This window comes from Eumetopias jubatus, unplaced genomic scaffold (assembly GCF_037043125.1).
Source record: "Eumetopias jubatus isolate StellerSeaLion01/CBP00866 unplaced genomic scaffold, mEumJub1_p1.0 scaffold_11, whole genome shotgun sequence".
Classification (NCBI taxonomy): Eukaryota; Metazoa; Chordata; class Mammalia; order Carnivora; family Otariidae; genus Eumetopias; species Eumetopias jubatus.
Genome location: NW_028274817.1, coordinates 91003501 through 91023055, shown reverse-complemented (window position 1 = coordinate 91023055; position 19555 = coordinate 91003501). Strand labels below are relative to the sequence as shown.

Here is a 19555-nt window from a genome sequence, read left to right as displayed (position 1 = left end):
AATGCGGGGCTCGATCCCAGGACTCTGGGATCATGACCTGAGCCGAAGGCAGACGCTTAATGACTGAGCCACCCAGGCGCCCCTCTTGTCATTCTTCTTCTTCTTTTTTTTTTTTTTTAAAGATTTTGTTTATTTATTTGAGAGAGAGAATGAGAGAGGGAGAGTACATGAGAGGGAGGAAGGTCAGAGGGAGAAGCAGACTCCCTGCTGAGCAGGGAGTCCGATGCGGGACTCGATCCTGGGACTCCAAGATCATGACCTGAGCCGAAGGCAGTCGCTTAACCAACTGAGCCACCCAGGCGCCCTCTTGTCATTCTTCTTAACACCCCCTTTGGTTCTACTCTAATTTGTCAATGTATCAGGTTTGGGTAAGTATTCATTTCAGAAATATTTCTTGAGAGACTACTATGTGCCAGGCATTGTCCTATGCACTTGGGATACACGAGTAAACAAAACCAATGAAGATTCAGGCCCTTGTGTAGCTCATGTTCGAATAGGAGAAGAAAATACAAAAAGGCGAATTATGGAGTATGATAAAAGTGCTATGGAATAAAGCAAAAAGCAAAGCAGAGTAAGAGGGATTGGGTACACTGCAGTTTAAAATAGGATGGCCAAAGGAGGCCCACTTACTGTGAGGATACCCAAAAGTGGTGAGGGAGTGGTCTAGGCAGGGAGAACCACCAATCCAAATGCCCAAAGGAGGGAGTGCACCTGGAATTTTCAAGAACTAGCAAGGAGACCCGTGTGTGTGCAGCAAATAGTAGATCAGATCAGAGAGGTGACAAGGCTGGGGTAGGCCATAAAGGGCCTTTTATTCTGAGTGGGAGAGGGAGCCACTGGAGAGTTCTGAGCTGAAGTGACATGATCTGACAACTTTAAAGGAACACTTGGTTGTTGTGTTGAGAACAGATTAGAAGGGAGCAAGCGTTTAAGGAAAAAAAGGGGGGGGGGCAGGGAGACCAGTTAGAAGGCAACTGCAGTAATCTGGGAGGGGAGAGATGATAGATGAAATCAGATGGAGGACGCCTGGGTAGCTCAGTGTGTTAGGCATCTGCCTTCGGCTCAGGTCATGATCCCAGGGTCCTGGGATCCAGTCCCACATCGGGCTCCTTGCTCAGCGGGGAGCCTGCTTCTCCCTCTGCCTGCTGCTCTCCCTGGTCGTTCTCTCTCTCTCCCTGAGAAATAAATAAATAAAATCTTAAAAAAAAATCAGATGGAAAAATAAAAAAGGTGAAAAGGAGATAGATTCTGAATATGTTTTGTTTTCTGCAGAAGTTTTACTGAGATATAATTAGCATATAACAAACTGCATGTTTAAAATGTATAATTTGATCAGTTTTGATGTATATAAGCATAAAAGCATCACCGCGATCAAGATGATGAATATACCCATCACTCTCAGAAGTTTCCCTACGTCCCTTTGTCCTCTCCCTATCAGTCCCCAGGCAGCCACTGTTTCTGTCACTGTAGATTGGTTTTGCATTTTCTAGAATTTTATATAAATGGAACCAGACAGTACATACTCATTTTCCAACTTGTTTCACTCAGCATAAAGGTTTTGAACTTCATCCATCAAGTTGCGAGTATCAATAGTTCAGTCCCTTTTATTGCTGAGTGGCATTCCACTGTAAGGATATGCCACAATTTGTTTATCCATTCATCTGTTTATTGACCATGGGTTGTTTCCAAATTTTGGCTATCACATAGAAAGCTGCTATGAACATGAACGTACAAGTCTTTGTATGGATATGTATTTCATTTCTCTTAGGTAAATACTTAGGAGTAGATTGGCTGGGTTGTATTATAGGAGTATGTTTAACTTTTTAAGAAACTGCCAACCTGTTTTCCAACGTATTTTACATTTCTAAAGCAATGTATCACTCCCAGTTGTTCTACATCCTCGCCAATACTTGGTATGGTTAGTTTTTTTGATTTTAGTCATTCTGATACATGTGTATATAGAGATCTCATTGTGGCATTACATTGTATTTCTCTGATGACTAATGATGTTGAGCAACTTTGCATGTACTTATTTGCCATCCACATATCTTCTTTGTAGAAGAAGTGCCTGTTCCGGACATTTTCCCATTTTGAACTGGGTTGTGTGTTTTATTGAGTTTTAAGAATTCTTCCCGAATAGGGAAAGGGGATTGATAGGTACAAACTCCTAGTTATAAAATAAATAAGACACAGAGATGTAACGTACAGCAAAGGGAATACAGTTAATAATATTGTAACAATTCTGTATGGTGACAGATGATAGCTAGGTTTTATCATGGTGGTCACTTCATAATGTATATAAATGTTGAATTATTATGTTGTATACCTGAAACTGATATAATATTGTATGTCAACTACAGTTCAAGAGAAGAGATTCTTTATGTAATCTAAATATGTAAGTCCTTTATCAGATACTCCCACAGTTCATAGCTTTTCATTTTCTTACAGTGTCTTTCCAAGAACAGAAGTTCTTAATTCTGAATATATTTTGGAGAGTGGCAGGATTTTCTGAGAGATTGATGGGTGTGAGAGAAAGAGAGGAGTCAAAGACCACACCAAGTTTTTCAGCGTGAGCAACTAGGAGTCTGACACCAATGGAGATGGGGAAGAGATCAGGACTGTAGCTTTGATTATGCTTCAAATATCTAAAGTGGAGATTCAAGTAGGTACTTGGACATACAAGCCTGGAGTGGAGAGAAATCTGGGCTGGAAATGAATTTTTGGAGGGTCATAAACATTTAGAAGGTATTAAGTTGGCATTTAACTCTGTCCCAGCCACTCAATTTGGGACTTTCACAGGCATTATCCCATTTCTTCTTCTTTCGTTTTTTTTAATTAAAAAGATTTATTGAGAGAGAGAGCATGCAAGAGCAGGGGGAGGGGCAGAAAGAGAGAGAGAGAGAGAATCTCCAGTAGACTCTGCTGAATATAGAGCCTGACTCGGGGCTTGATTTAATCTCGAGACCCTGAGATCATGACCTGACTTGAAATCAAGAGCTGGACGCTTATGCAACTGAGCCACCCAGGCGCCCCTCTCATTTATTCTTTAAAACAACTATATAAGATAGTAGAGAGAATGCTACACATTAATTATCTCAAAAGTCATGGCTCAAATGGACATAACTATCATCATCATAGTTAGCATGTATCGAGGGGCTTATTATGTGCCAGGCATTGTTCTAGTGCTTTATATGTTTATGTTACTTATTCTTCACAACAAGGTAGGAACATAACATTATATCCTATTATGCAGCTGGGAAAAAGGAGATGCATTATACCTGATGAAGATTAATTAGTATGAAGTGGACCTCTTAATTTTCTTAATCTGGATACTATATAATATTTGTAAATTAAGTTCAAGATCACATTATTATTTTATAACTAAAATTCATGTTTGCATGTGAGTCACTTCTAAAATTAATGTTTTGGTATCATATGCTGACAAAATTTATTTTTGAATTTAAATGTAGAATTTTATAGTCAATCCTGTCAAAATTTCACCTTATTATCACTGAAATTCCCCAGGAATGAATACAAACACTTTAAAATTTATTTTCTATATTAATGACTAAATGTAACAAGAGTTCTACTGGAGAGCAAAATTATATTTTTCTTGAGTGCACATACAATGCTTGATGTCAAAATGACTACAATTTGTACATCTGCCAGATTCTATATGCTAAACATCTTGTAAATGATTTTATTATCTTTAGGGACTTACTCTCCTTTTCCTGCACTAAGCCAGAACAGGTTCACCAATAGAAGACATAAGAAGTTATCGAATAATTAACTAGCAGAGACAAGCATAAAATTAGCATTCTATGACAAGCAATGGAATCTGTTAATGGATTGCTGTTACTGTGGAAGATGGGGTACGCGTGTGCGCGCACACACACACACACACCACAATGGACTATTACTCAGCCATAAAAAAGAATGAAATCTTGCCATTCACAACAACACAGATGGACCTACAGAGTATTATGCTAAATTAAATCAGACAGAGAAAGGCAAATACCATAGAATTTCACTTATATGTGGAATTGAAAAGACAAAACGGGTGCCTGGCTGGCTTAGCTGGTAGAACATGTCTCTCAACCTCAGGGTCATGAGTTCAAGCCCCACATTGGACATGGAGCCTACTTAAAGAAATAAAAGACAAAACAAATGAACAAACGAAACCAGAAAAAGAATCATAAATACAGAGAACAAACTGGTAGTTGCCAGAGTGGAGGGTGGTGGCGGGGGGACAGGCAAAAATAGGTGAAGGGGATTAAGAAGTACAAACTTTCAGTTATAAAATAAATAAGTCTTAGGGATGAAAAGTACAGCGTAGGAAATATAGTCAATAACATTATAATTCCTTTGTATGGTGACAGATGGTAACTGCACTTATTGTAGCAAGCACTGCATGATGTACAGAACTGTCGAATTCCTATCTTGTACACCTGAAACTAATATAACATATGTCAACTAAACTTCAATTTAAAAAACTGTAAAAAAAAAAAAATTTAAGTTGTGTTATGCCTTCTGATATTTAACCAACATATACTGAAAAACAAACATCAAAATGGGCTTTGTTTTACTTTTTGAGTAAAACTTGTTTTTGCATTTTGATAGAAAAGAGGGGAAAACAAACAAACCCAGGAAGGTCTTTAACACAAGAAGAAAAAGAACCCAAATGAAAAGGAGCTGTATAATACAGCAGAAAGACAGTGATTTTGGAGTCAGAAAGACTTCTGTTCAAATTCTGGGTCATTTAGGACCTTACATTCTCTCAGCTTTTTTTGGAAAACTAATCTTACAGGATTTTTATTAAGATTAAATGAGATGCTGTATGGGTACACGATCAGCTTTAATGGTGTTACACGCAAACAATGGATCGTGGATCACCACATCAAAAACTAATGATGTATTGTATGGTGATTAACATAATAAAATAAAGTAAAAAAATGATTATTTTTGTTAGTCAACATGTACAAACCTCTGATGTAAAGTAATTTAGGAGTGCTGTAAGTATGTATGTATGCATGTATCAACAAACAGCTTACTAAATAAGTTGGGTCGTTTTCTAAATGATAATATTTTTCCTATCACATAAGAAAAAGGTAAAAATAAAATATAGTAAACATTACAGGGGACCAAACCTGTGACCCATTTCTAACTGTCTTTATTTATTCACTGTTTCCAAAAAAGGGTGAACCAAGTAACAGCCTGTTTTTGAATGAAGAGCCTAAGTCTTCTCTGTCTAGTACAGTAGCCACTAGGCAAGACTATCTAAATTTAAATTCATTAAAATTAAATATAATTAAGGGATGCCTGGGTGGCTCAGGTGGTTAAGTGTCTGACTCTTGGTTTTGGCTCAGGCTGTGATCTCATGGGTTGTGAGATCGAGCCCTGAGACAGGCTCTATGCTTAGTGGGGAGCCTGCTTGAGATTCTCTCTCTCTGCCCCTCCCCCCATCTGCATGTGCACTCTCTCAAATAAGTATATCTTAAAAAAATTTAATATAATTAAAAATTCAGTTCTTCAAGTTGTACTAGACACATTTCAAGCATATGGCTAGTTGCTACCACGCTGGACAGTTCATATATAAAATACTGCCCTCATGACAGAAAGTTCTTATTGGACAATGCTGGTAGGGAGTCTATTACTACTGCTGAATTGAGGTTAAAATCTGTCTGCATTTTGCTTAAACTGATATTACTTAACATTTTAGGTATATGTAATGGAAAAAATTTCCAATGGTATTAAAAAAAAAGTGTCTTCAGACCCTTTGTAGTCTCTGCAGATAGCACAATGGAGATTGGTTTTCTAGCTAATGCTGAATGTGAGAGAAAAGACAGGGCCTAGGGAAAGTGGCTTGAAAGACATGTGGCATGCCTGGATTCCAGAGCAAGACATAGGCATTGGTGCAGATTTTTTAAAAAAGAGATTTATTTTAGAGAGAGCACGCGCATGCAGGCGTGCATGAGCAGGGGGAGGGGCAGAGGGAGAGGCAGAGGGAGGGAGGGAGAGGGAGAGGGAGAGGGAGAGGGAGAGGGAGAGGGAGAGGGAGAGGGAGAGGGAGAGGGAGAGGGAGAGAGAGAGAGAGAGAGAGAGAGAGAGAGAGAGAGAGGGAGGGAGGGAGAGGAATCTTAAGCGGACTCCCTGTGAGTGCAGAGCCAGATGTGGGCTTGACTCACAACCCTGAGATCATGACCTGAGCCAAAACCAAGAGTCAGACACTCAACCGACTGAGCCACCCAGGTGCCCCTGGTGCAGAATTTTAAAGCGCTCCCTTTTCAACAGAATAAACACTTCTTTTTCCAAAGCTTAATTCTTTAGGGTTCTTGATAACAAAGAAATTACTTGCTTTCCCTTCTAAATCACTGCCAGAAGGCTCTGAAAGCTGAAGAGACAGACTAGGGAGGGAAGCCCAGGACTTGAGGGGTGATCCTTTGGGGATATTGCTGGGATTTTTTTTTTTTTTTTTTTGCTTCTTAACATACCCTCGCTTGGGTGTGAGAGCGGCCTATAACCTGGAATCTCCAAGGACAAAGAACACAGATAAATGAATCCTAAGAAAAGCCTACTCTCTCTAACCAAGGATGGAGAAGAGGTTGGCTCTGCAGGACAGAACCCTTTTGACTGCATCTACCCTACTCCAGGGGAACACCATGAAAGAAGCCGACTTGTTCCCCCTCAGAGCCCTTTCCACCCTCCCAGTCCTGCCTGATGCAAACAACAGCAAGGAGGAGGCACTCTACTCCTGAGAGATCAGGAGCAGGATGACAAAGAGAAGAGAGCTGGGGAAGGGGGTCTTACAATCATGTATGAAGTCCTTGGCACATCTGCAATAAACCCATGTATAAAACCAACCAGGATCAACACAGCAAGAGCTTTAAGACGACACTATGGTATGGAATACCTCCCAGGTTTCAGATTAGCAGTGCTCAAGTGGGGCAGACCGGACTAGTACCGCAAAGGCTTTGGAAATGAAATTGGCATTAGAACTACAGCCCTAAAAGTGGGCCAGGATGTGTGTTCTGAATTTAATCAGGTTAGCTGCCTACTAAAATAGAAGATTTAAATAAGAATCATAGTCTCATAATATAATGATACTAAAAATGTCCAGCATACTAAAATTACTCTTCATGCCAAGAACCAGGAAAATCTCAAACTGAATGAGAAAAGACAACCAACGGATATCAACACAGAGAAGGCACAGATGTTAAGACTCATCCAACTGGGATTTTTAAGCAGGTGCTATAAACATGTTCCTAAAGGCAATTACGAATGGTTAAAAAAATGCTGACATTACCAAGTGCTAACAAGGACACAGAATGACTGGTTCTCTCGTACCCTGCTGGTGGGAAAGAAAAATCGTATAGCCACTCTGGAAAATGATTTGGCAGTTTTTATAAAGTTGAATATATACTTACCATGGGATTAAGCAATCCTACTCACAGGTTTTTACTTTGGAGAAATGGAAATCTGTATATAGATGTTTATAGCAGCCTTGTTTGAATTAGCCAAAAACTGGAAACAACCCAAGTGCTCTTCAAAAGGTGGATGGATCAACAATGTCTTGTACACCCACACAGTGGAGTACTATTCAGTAATAAAAAGGAATGAACTATTGATCTACACAACAACTTGGATGGACCCCAAGGGTATTATGCTGAGTAAGAAAACCTAATTTGTGAAGTAATAACAAATATGTGGGTCTCTGACCCTGGTTCCTGACACTGAGCCCTAAAACCCTTTTATTAAAAGGGCTGCTAGGAGAATCTTTTGTTCTAACATTTAGTCTTTGATTCCAGCTCCTGATGCACAGCTCCTAAAACCCTTGTAATTTCCTAAGTGATAAGAGCACTAGGAGCATCTCCTGTTCTAATATTTGGTCTTTGACTCTAGTTCCTGACAGTTCCTAAATCGCTTGGCATTTCCTGAGTGATAGCAGTGTCTGTTTTAATGAGGTGATTCTTGGTGGGCTCCTGGGCGGGGGCTGGTCACCAGAAAGACCAAGTCATGATTACAAGGTTGGAATGTTCAGCCCACCCTTCCATTTTCTAGAGAGGGGAGAGGGGCTGGAAATAGAGTTAATGATCAATGCATGCCTACGTGATGAAGCCTCTGCAAAATTTCCCAAAGTATGGGGTTTGGAGAGCTTCTGGGTTGATGAACACATGTACATGTTGGGAGCGTGGTGTACCCCATCTTCCATGGGAACAGAAACTTCTGCGCTTGGGACCCTTCTAGACCTTCCTCTATGTATCTCTTCATCTGTATCCTTTACCATACTCTTTATCATAAAATAAACTGGTACACATTAAGTGTTTCCCTCAGTTCTGTGAACTGTTTTAGCAAACAATCAAACCCAAGGTTGGGGTGGGGTGAGTTACGGGAACCTCTAATTTGTAGCCAAGTCGGACAGAAGTCATGGGTAACCTGGGGACCCACTACTTGTGATTGGCATCTGAAGTGGGGGACAGTCTTGTGGGACCAAGGCCTTAACCTGTGGGGTCTGCATTAATTTCAGTTAGTGTCAGAACTGAATTAAAATGTAGGACACCCAGCTGGTGTCAGAGAACTGCTTGGTGTAGGGAAAAAACCCAGACACACTTGGTGTCAGAAGTGCTGTTGAGTGTGGCAGTTGTGTGAGAGGGAAAGAGAAACACCCTGGAGATGTCAGTTTCTCCTAAACAGTTACGTAAATACTGTATAATCCCATTTATATAATACTCTTAAAAGGACAAGAATTATAGTGATGGAGAATGGATCAGTGGCTCAGGGGTTAGGGTTAGAGGGAGGATGTGATTATTAAGGAGTAGCATGAGGGGTGACAGAGCACTTCTATATCCTGATTATGGTGCTTATACACTTCCATACATGTGATAAAATTTCCTAGAAACACACACGCACACACACACACAAACTGGTGAAAATTGAATAAGGCCTGCAGTTAAGTGTTCCAACGTCAATTTCCTAGTTATGGTCATATAACAATATCATCACTGGGGGAAAGAATGGTGAAATGTACATGGGAATTTTGTACTGTTTTTGCCATTTCTTTTTCTAAATTTTTTGAAGATTTTATTTTTTATTTTTTAAGATTTTTATTTGTAAGTAATCTCTACACCCAACACGGGGCTCAAACCCACAACCCTGAGATCAAGTGTTGCATGCTCTACTGACTGAGCCGGCCAGGTGCTCCTGTTTTGCCACTTCTCTGTGAGTCTTAAAATTATTTCAAAATAAAAAGTTTATAAGAAATCACTTCCACTCTACATGTTTGACTCTCCTGGGGGCTTCCTAATTCCAAATACCTCGAATCACTCACTGAGCCTCATCAGTTTTCCTTCCTTAAAATCTCAGTCTGTTTCTTTCCCACTTCCACCTTTACTCCCTGGGTGCAGGCCCCTGTTACCTCCTGACTGGAGAGCCATAGCTTTTACTGGCTTTCTTTGTCCCCAGTGCTTGTACCCCCAACAGACAACCTACCTGCACACAGAGTCCAAAGGAATTGTATGAGCTTACTGCTTGTACTGTATCATCACTCAAAAGCTTGCAGTAGCTTTTTACCATCTACACCCTAATATTTAGAGTCCTTAATTTGGCATTCTGGACTGTAGGTATTCTTCCCTCAAACCAGAATTTCCAGTCTACTACTGCACAATCCTTCAAAGAGCTAACATTTAGGGTACTATACTAGTTTGCTTCCTGTCCCTACCCCCACATGCCCTGAACACTTGGTGATGCTTTGCCTATGTTCCCCTGGACCTCCCTGGAGCTCCAGATGACAGTGATCTGGGCCCATACTTCTGTGTTCATGTGATGCTTCTCCTCTGTGACTTCTTTGAGCTTGTCTTTCTGGGTGTTTATGTTGTATTCGTATCATCTGAAAACCCATTTTGCAGCCTGACTATGCCTTTCTCTCTTTGGTGTGATAGATTTTTCCAAAATTCAAATTGACTAGTCTGATAGCAACACCCTTTTCATGTTTTATTCTAGTCAGTGTACGTTAGGGTCTACATATGAAGGCTACAAAGGGTGTGAAAAGAGCTCAGTCATCTATAAGGAAAGTACAATTTTAGTTGGTCTTATTTTTGCTGGAATGAATATTCATAGCAAACACCACAAATTTAGATAAAGGCGTTAAACATAGTATAATTTAACAATCATAAGGCATTCACATATTACTTGGTCTATTTACTCAAATTCTTTTTCGATATGACATGATTGAATAGGACATTTTCTTGTGGTTTTACCAACGAAATAAATCTTTTTTTTTTTCTTTTGACACCCAGTCATGGTATTATGACTTTGGGCACTCCTCACTACAAGGACGTTCACCATCTTATTTCTTCACTTTGCAGTTATGCAGGAGTTTTTCATATATAAACTATAGCTTAAATTTAGTCTTTACAAAATTAACACCAATTACATCCACAGCAATGATTCATAAGTATACATGGACAAGTATTTAACTATAAGAAGCCTGTGTGCAACAGTTAGATAACATTCTTATGGAATTCTTCCATCTCCAGATGGCACCTAAGCAGTGAAGGTAAATTGTAGTTCAGACATGGCACATGATTCTGAGCTCAAATAGCCTTCTGGAACTTCTTCACTTAAGTTACTGACATTTTCTGTCTGTTATCTTTCTGATGCCAGAAATCTATTATGTATTAAGCTCAAATTATTTAGAATGAGAACTACAATCACTGCAGGGAGAAGGGTTTCCAAAAATAAATGTTAATCAGGATATGCATGGTAATGAGAGCCAAGTTTTCTAAAGGGTCTTAAAAATGACTAATATGGCTGCCATTTTCATTGTCCTTTGGCATTTAAACTAGCTTCTAATGAACAAAAGATCCCCATTATGGAGAAACTGAGACAGGCAAAGGAGAAATAGGAGTCCCCCCTACACTGGTCATTTCTGGGAGAAAAAAATACTAAGAATGTATCTAAGAATTGCTTACCTACTCTTTTCTGGGGAAATCAGGAATAACTAGAACTGAATATTTTAAGCCAAGAATAACTAGAGCTGTGTATCGGAGGGTTGAATGCAGATTTGATAAGTAATATTCTTTTTTTTTAAAAGATTTATTTATTTGAGAGAGAGGGAGGGAGGGAGGGGCAGAGGGAGAGGAAGACAAGAGTCTTGAGGAGACTCCACACTGTCCCACAAGCTCAGAGTCCGACTTGGGGCTTGATCTCACAACCCTGAGACCAGGACCTGAGCCGAAACCAAGAACTGGATGCTTAACTTACTGTACCACCCAGGCGCCCTGATAAGTAAAATTCTTGACGTAGACTCAGGATCCACTGGAATCTCAAAACTGTTCTCTAATATCATCATCCATGTCATTGCCACTAACATACATTATTAATCTACATTTTAATATACCTTATTATTTTTGCATAATTTCTAGGGAAGTAGCATGGTGTAATATATGAACATTCATATACATAATATATGTAAATATATTATAGATTAGAATAGAATACATAATATATGTAAAATATGAACATTCATTTGTTAATTCATTAAATAGTAACTAATATTTATTGAGCACCTACTCTATGCCGGACACTTTCTAGAGTGCTGGATGGAAGTGAACTGACAGCCCCAAATTCCCACTCTTCTGCAGCTTGTATTTTACAGAGGGTAAATAGACTACAAACAAGTAAAATATAGGTATGTCTTATGGTGACAAATGCTATGGAGAAAACTAAGGCAGGGAAGGGGGACTGGGAATACTGGTGGCAGGGGGCATTCCTTCTCCCTAATTTTATTTTTTTTAAAGATTTTATTTATTTATTTGACAGAGAGAGACACAGTGAGAGAGGGAACACAAGCAGGGGGAGTGGGAGAGGGAGAAGCAGGCTTTCCGCGGAGCAGGGAGCCCGATGTGGGTCTCGATCCCAGGACCCTGGGATCATGACCGGAGCCGAAGGCAGATGCTTAATGACTGAGCCACCCAGGCGCCCCTCCTTCTCCCTAATTTTAAACTGAGTGGACAGGAAAGCTCTTACTAAGAAGCTGACAGTTAAGCAAAGATCTGAAGGTGGTAAAGGAAGAAGCCATGACTATACCTGGAGAAGAGTGTTCTAGGCAAAGAGCATGACGAACACAGAGGCACTGAAGCCAGAATGTGCCGGCTGTCTGAGGAACCACAATGAGCCCAATATGTGGGGAACAGACTAAGAGGAGAGTAGTAGGGGATGAAATCAGAGACGTATTAGGGGGCGAGACTGCACACTGGGCTAAGAATGAATCACCCTGGGGAGAGGCCTGGTCTGAAGATATAAATTCAGGACTCATCAGAATACAAATCACACTTAAGACCATTAAAACTAGATGAGGTCTCCAAGGGCCTGAGAGAGAGAGAGAGAGAGAGAGAGAGAGAGAGAGAGAGAGAGAGAGTGTGAGTGAGTGAGTGTGTATGTGTGTGTGTGTGTGTGTGTGTGTGTGTGTGTGTGTGTGTGTGTGTGTGTAATAAAAACAAACGGTAGCATATTAGATTCAACAGAGCCAGAAAAGTGATGATGCAGGAAAGAGATGCTGGAGTGATGTCCTTGAGTGAGTAAAAGACAGAGGATCTCACATGCAAAGGAAAGCATTGTGGTAGGCTCAATTAAAATCCTGGTTGCACTACGGACAACTTGCTGGAATTACTGAACTGCAGAATGTCTTAATCAAATAGTGCTGTTTCGCTCAAGTCCCATGTTACATTTTCCTTAATGTTCACTCGCAAGATGGGAGAGAGAAAGAATTTTAAAAATCGAGCTTCTTCCTAAAACAATAAATCCGTATCTAGTTATCTACTGAAATAAAAATAATGTTATGACCCATACAGTCACATCCCAAGGAAAGATCACAACTTTCTGTCATAAACACAGCAATACTTCCCTTGTTCTTGTTGCACAGCTTTGGGACATGTGTCGGTGGAGAACAAACATGCCTTCCTCCCTGCTATGTTCTGCCTTAATCTGCCTCTGTTCCCTCTGATGGCTGAATGTCACTAGAATGGTATATTCTCTACTCAGATATTTACAGAGGCTGTCCGGAAACAGCAAACAAGATGAACAAAACTCAAAAAAAGTGCTCAGAAAAGAGGTGGCAAGAGTCGCCCTCTAGAGCAATACACTGCTGTCGCTGGAAGCGTTCACACAAAGTGTAGATGGCCACCTGTGGGCTCCCGTACCTTAAGCCATGGGTGATTCAGTGCTTCATAAACAGTGATCCTTTCAGCTGGATCCAGCATCAGCATGCGACGGACTAGGTCTTTGGCACTTTCAGAGATATGGCTCCACTGCCTTGGATTCATCTGAAGAGAAGGAGAGGAAAATTCCATAGTTATCGTCCAGTGAGAAGTTAAATTCACTACGATGTAACATTCCTATGCTGTTTCAATGTGAATAAAATTCTCAAAGAACAGAAATCTGATTCTAAAGGCTTGCTTTCTAAGGAAGAGGACAAAGGCAAAAGTCTTTGGTGGTTGTTGCTCCCTCTATGAGATTTTGCATCAGTAAATATCCCTTACATTATGTTCTGTCACCTAAGTTATAATATTTTTAATAATTGAATAGAATGCTCATGACTGTAGTTTCTACCTTAGCTGAAGAGACTAGTACTTTGCTCTAAGAAAGGACTAAAATTAAATTTTTAAATTAAAAATTTTAAAGAAATTTTAAAACATTTTCTTTTTAAAAATTGGAATGTGCAGTAATTATGAAGTTATGCAAAGTTCTTAGTAGGATATTTTGGTCACTGTACATCAATTTCAGTATTTAGGAACAAATATACTGTTACTATAGGCCCTACAAAATAGCCAAATCACTTGTATATTGTCTTCAGTGTAGTTACTTTTGTTCTTCTTATAGAGATGAGACAACCAAGTCACAAGGTCAATTGACTAAAGTCAAACAAATGAACAAAAACTATGAGTTGTTCAAAAGACATAAGACTTGTGAGAAAGTGGATCCGGGAGGAAAAGAGTAAGACGGCTCCTGGGCAAAAGGGAATGTTTGAGACCAGGAAGCAGAAAAAAGGGAAGGGATGCTTAGGGTTTGCAGTTGGGGAGGTCAGCGGGGACAGGCAGGGAGAGACGAGTAGGGTTTCATTCCTTATTTAATATCAAGAAGCCAAATGATTGGGTGAATTTATGTGAGCTGCCTGGTGCCAGGAGCTAGCGATGCCATGGCTTGAGCCAGAGGAGACCTAGGTCACCTTCTAAGGGAGAAAGATGGAGAATAAAGTCCATCACAACTTAAAGCCAAATAAAATCACAGCTGGCATCAGTACACAGGAATCATTATAGTTGGCCAAGGGTTAGCATTAGACACTTTGCTCTGGCTATTGTGAGGCTCTATACTTGTAGACGGGGAATGAACTATGTTCCTTGTTCTTTTCCTAACAGGAAGAATTCCAAACAATAGTCACTTCTGCTTCTCAGATCTCTTAACTAAAGTGAGTGCCATACTGCCATCATACTATTAAAACTGTGATCAACTAGTCTGTTTGAAATAATGTGGGTGATTAGATGAGGCTTAGTTTTGCTCCCTCTTCCCCACCCTGGAGCTGATGTGCTCCTTAAAGTCGGAATGATCTGTCCTTGGGGAAAGGGGCTGAGAGGTCATCTGAAAGTGGTGGTAAGATTTCTGAGGTGAGTAGAGGTTGAGAAGTATATGCCCTCATCCTATTTATGAGGGAGTGTGATTCCAGGCTTTTCCTCTTCCTTTGGCTGAAAGAGTAGCTGAAATTAATCTGGGAGGTTGAGTTTATAAGGGGAACAAAACAGGACAACAGAACACTCTCACTTCTTTGAATACTAAATCCATGGGTGCCTTGACTCCTGATGTGGAGCTACCAACTGGCTATGCATAACAAAGACAGAAGATGGCACTGCATCTTGTACATACTTTGAGAAATATATTTTTGTCTTTTATAAGAAAGTTCACTGATATTAAATGTTAGCATGTATTCCAGGCAAATAGTATTCTCAGATATCTACCTGAAAAGATCAAGTAAGCTAGCAAATGAGAATAAAAAGTTAAATGAAAATCACATAAGACCAGCAGTAGTTGATAAACTATGACAGTTTTTAAAAGATGCCATCAAGATTTTCTTGAAAATACCCCCAGAGATCAAGGATTTTGCTCATAGTTCTTAAGAACCACTGGGGTGATGAAATTATATTTTGGAGGTTGGCTTCAAGATAATCTGGTAGTATGTAGAATATAGATAAAACCAGGTTGGCTGGATGTAGCTAAGTATTGAAGCTGGGGGTTCACTGTACTGTTATTTCTACTCTTTTTGTTTGTTTGAAATTTTCAGTAACAAAAAACTGTAAAAATAAACGCTGACAGAATCACAGCACAGTGTGTGTGTGTGATGTATACACACACACACACATACACACACACACACACACGTAAGGCCCACCAGGTTTATCATTGATGGTAGAGATGGATCTATACTTCAAACGAAGCCGCTGAAAACGTGGGGCTTTTGTATAAAAAAAAAAAAAAAGCCGTGAATCCAAGTGAGAGATAAGGCTAGCCAAGTAAAAGAGTAAATAAGTTATTAACCTCAAAGCTTCAAACCTCCAGGTGCAGAAATGATGATATAGCTGTCACGTCCATCTGACTTACTATAATACTAAAAACGGGGGTTTTAAAATCATTTAATTTTTGGCATGTGTGAACAGTCCAAATTTCTTACAAGGAAACAAATAAAACTATCCAGTGCTTTAAAAATAGAGAAAATCAAATACCAGAGGCTGTTGGAACAAAGCACATTGTCTTGGAAACCAGGAAGTTAGCAACTGAACTAACACAAAGGAAGATTCTATTATTAGCAAATATATAGCTCCAAAAGGCAGGTGGGAGATTTTAATGTATGGTACCATGTCAGAAGTCGCTGTGAGGATAAAATGAGTTCACAGGAGTGCTTAGCACAGTTCCAGGCACATACTAAGTGCTATGTATGAGGCAGCTCTCATTATTATTATGCTGGTGCATGGCTAATTGTGTTTGTTTTCCTATGTTAAGTATCTGTGATTTCACTTGGCCAAATTCGACCAGAAAGCCATGGCCATGCATTCCTCAGAGCCACTCACAAACTTCCAGGGATTTGAGGGGGAGGACTACTTACAAGCAGTTTCCTGAGATATTTAGTTACCTTGGAAGGATTGATTTTATTCCCCAGTGGCCAACTGACTCTAAGAGAAGCAGAAAAACCTCTATTTCAAACATCTTCCTCTGTTAACAGAGTTTGTCCAATCAAAATAAGAGGTAAACCTGCAGGCCCTTATAAGCTGGTGATGCACAAGCCTAAAAATGAAAGAATAACTCATTCTCACCTGCTCACCTTGACAAGTTTCACTTATGGTTTCAAAGGACAAGGCTACAACCCCGAAGCTACTTCACCTTTCATTTCTACCCCCTCCCTTTTCTTGAAGTCCCATATAAAATTCTAACATTAGGGAGGAAATGAAAAGAAAACTTAACAGGTCTCACAGTTTTGGAGTCTGGTGTTACCCGAACCTGTGTGTTTGGTTTTTATGCTGCCAGGCATGGCTGAAAATGAAACAGTGCTTCTGTTGAATAGAAAGTAGGGGTTTCAGTAATATGGGGCGGAAAAAGAACTTCCCCAACATAAGCTGTGCCGAGCTGGTATCCAGACACACACTCCCCCATGTTTCCCATATACAGCATTTGATTCTTCGGCCATACGGGATGGTATAGGGCCATGGAGTGTAAGAGCTGGGGCAGTGAGACCGACCTTAAGCTTATTTATTTGCAAGCATACCTTAGGTCTTTTTGGTATAGCCACTCATAGTGTCAGTGACGAATTTTTGATTTTTTAATAAGGGAAGTAATAATATGCTAATCACAAGTCTGTGAATAGTCTGTGCGGTTTCCAATCCACGGTAGCCAAAGAAGAATAGAAATGTTTAAGTCACACCAAAATGGCTCTAAATTATATTATGAGATGCAGTTGTGATCCTGGCATTTCAGTTTATCCTGGAATGTAAGTGGCAAATGTTTCAGCTGTGCTCGCCGACTACGTAAAATTGAACAACATGTGTGGCAAAGCAAAACAAATAAAGGCAGATACTAACTATAAAATAAAGAATTACTAAATCACTGGGATGAAATTTCCATTTTCACTTTACAAATTAAGCAAAAAGCTTTAAAAATGAAGCCTTTTCCTCAAATTACACAAAGAAGGGCCCAAGAAGTTTATTTTCCAGCTGAGCCTGAAGAGGAGGTTTGGTCACCACACAGAGAATGGATACTTTTAAACCTGGGCTCACATCTGTTGTGAACACCTCACCCAGGGTAAAATAAAAGGCCAAATTCTATTATAATAAATTCCAAGGGTCATTCCAAATTCTTTCCCTGAACTAGAATTTTATTTGAAATAAGTAGGGCATCAGCCAATTTCTTCGACCTAGCTAAATGGGCAGTTTTGCTAGAATGTATTGATGGTAAAAGGACTGGCTTTGTGAATCTGAGGGCCCATGACTCCTGAACTGTTGACTTGAACATACAGATACGGTATCAAAGAGGACTAGGGTCCCTGCTTTTCAGCCTAAACACAGGGTTGGGTTCCAAACACGTGGGACAGAGTTTGGCCGCAGCACAGAGGGAGGGGGAAGGCCCTGGTTGTTATAAAGCCAGTCTCCTGTCTTCTGCCTAGATGACAGTGCAGCTGATAGTGATTCAGAAATTTACTTGAGGCCCATACTGTCTCCCAAGGCTAGGGGTTCAATGGTGTCAGCAAAGAACTTTTCTCTGACTGGGTAACTACATGACAATCAGGAAGTGCAGATAGTAACTTCATATTTTCCAGAGAGTAATTTAATCTCAATGTAAAAATAAAACATTCATAATATATTACCTTATATTTTCCTTTAATAATGCCTTCAAACAATCTTTCCTTGGTTCCATAAAAAGGCAAGCAACCACTTAGCAGGATAAAAAGGATCACGCCACAACCCCAGACATCTACAGGTTTTCCATAAGGCTCTCTTTTGACGACTTCTGGGGCCATAAAATGAGGTGTTCCAACACGTCCTACATTTAAAACAACAACATCAAGGAAAAATGTTTACATAAAATGGCCTTTTTTTTTTTCTCATTTGAAAACTGAAAATAGAACAATAACAGTCTGAAGGAAAAGTTTAACAATATAAAGATTCTCTTACTACCTCCTCCCTCCTCCATAAAATCAAAGGGGGAAAAAAAGCAGAAGGAAAAAATTATCTAATCACCTCTTCTAAATACTGAGCCCAGGATAGATACTTTGTCTTCTTCCTCTTTTTTTATTTAAAGATTTTATTTTTAAGTCATTTCTACACCCAACATGGGGCTTGAACTCACAACCCTGAGATTAAGAGTCACATGCTCCACCACTGAGCCAGCCAAGCACCACGGTACTTTGTCTTTCTAATACTGGTACTGCCTATTTCATTAAGCAGGGTGCATGGTACTTACCTATTTCTTGTTTAATGAAGTTGTTTAAATTTTCTAATTTTCACGTTTGAAAATCACTAAAAATATAGAGTAGGGGCAGGGGTGGGAGGGCAGGAGAAGACATCCATGGAGAAAAAGACTATTTTTGACTGCCAAATGGAAAATCTCAAAGTAAATCTAAAGTGGAGAACTTTTATTTGGATATGACTCAGAATCTGAAATCCTGTTCAACTGATTTTAGGAATTGACTGTAGCAATTAAGAATGCTTAGTAATATTCTCTTCTATAGGATTTTTAAGCTTTCTCTGAATGTTAACATTTGGCAGGAACGACAGCAGACACAGGACATAAACCAAAGCAAAGTCATGAAGCTCCTCTCATTCAATCCCCTTTGGCCTCCATCTTCTTTAAAGAGTTTTCTCCCACCCACACCCAACAATGTTGGCTTTCAGGAAAGAGTTTGATAGCAGTTATTTGCACACTGGTAATCATCTTTACCTCAGTATCCCTAAGGGAGTCTTTTCTTCTACTGTAGAAGGAAAGGTTGTGCCCTGTAGGGAAATAACCACGGAAGGGGCACTGCCCACCAGACTCGGCAGCTCGTCTTGTGGGCAGGCCCCAGCCTTCTTCCTCCTTCCCCTACCCCTTCTCTCTCATCATACTGAGTCCAAGGTAATTGTTACTTTGAAGACTGCACAATACTTTACCTAGAGCTCAGAATTGTGGTTTAGAGTTAAAAAAAAAAAAAAAAAAGACCCTACAGATCTTCTCATCCAGCTAGAGAAAATATACCATAAGGTCCAGTTAGTGACTGTCAAAACTCGGTTGGGATGGAAGGATAAAGCAGCTCTTAGCTTGTGTACTGGGGATATTCCTTTGCTTTGGATCATTATGGTTCCTCTCTTCCCACATAATAGAAGAGGTTAACTTTGGGGTTCAGAGAATGAAAATATTTTCATTTAAAATGTGCAGTAGAGCAGTGAAAACTGTACTGGTTAGAAGGGAAGATTTTTATTCCCCATTGCCCCATTTTGCTTCCTCTGGTAACACAAAGAAGCTCAAACGATGAGAGCTAAGCCTC

General features: G+C 39.8%; 1 protein-coding gene across 4 annotated transcripts in view; it reads right to left on the bottom strand.

Annotated features, from left to right (window-relative positions):
* The window catches only part of CASK (calcium/calmodulin dependent serine protein kinase), a 354818-nt gene that overhangs the window by 110602 nt on the left and 224661 nt on the right, over positions 1 to 19555 (bottom strand). For all 4 annotated transcript variants that reach the window (XM_028113495.2, XM_028113492.2, XM_028113493.2 and 1 more), the window contains exons 7-8: positions 17900 to 18075; positions 13197 to 13319 (exon numbers count right to left, since the gene is read on the bottom strand). In XM_028113495.2, coding sequence (XP_027969296.1) covers positions 13197 to 13319; positions 17900 to 18075 — 299 coding nt within the window. The remainder of the gene's footprint in view (positions 1 to 13196; positions 13320 to 17899; positions 18076 to 19555) is intronic.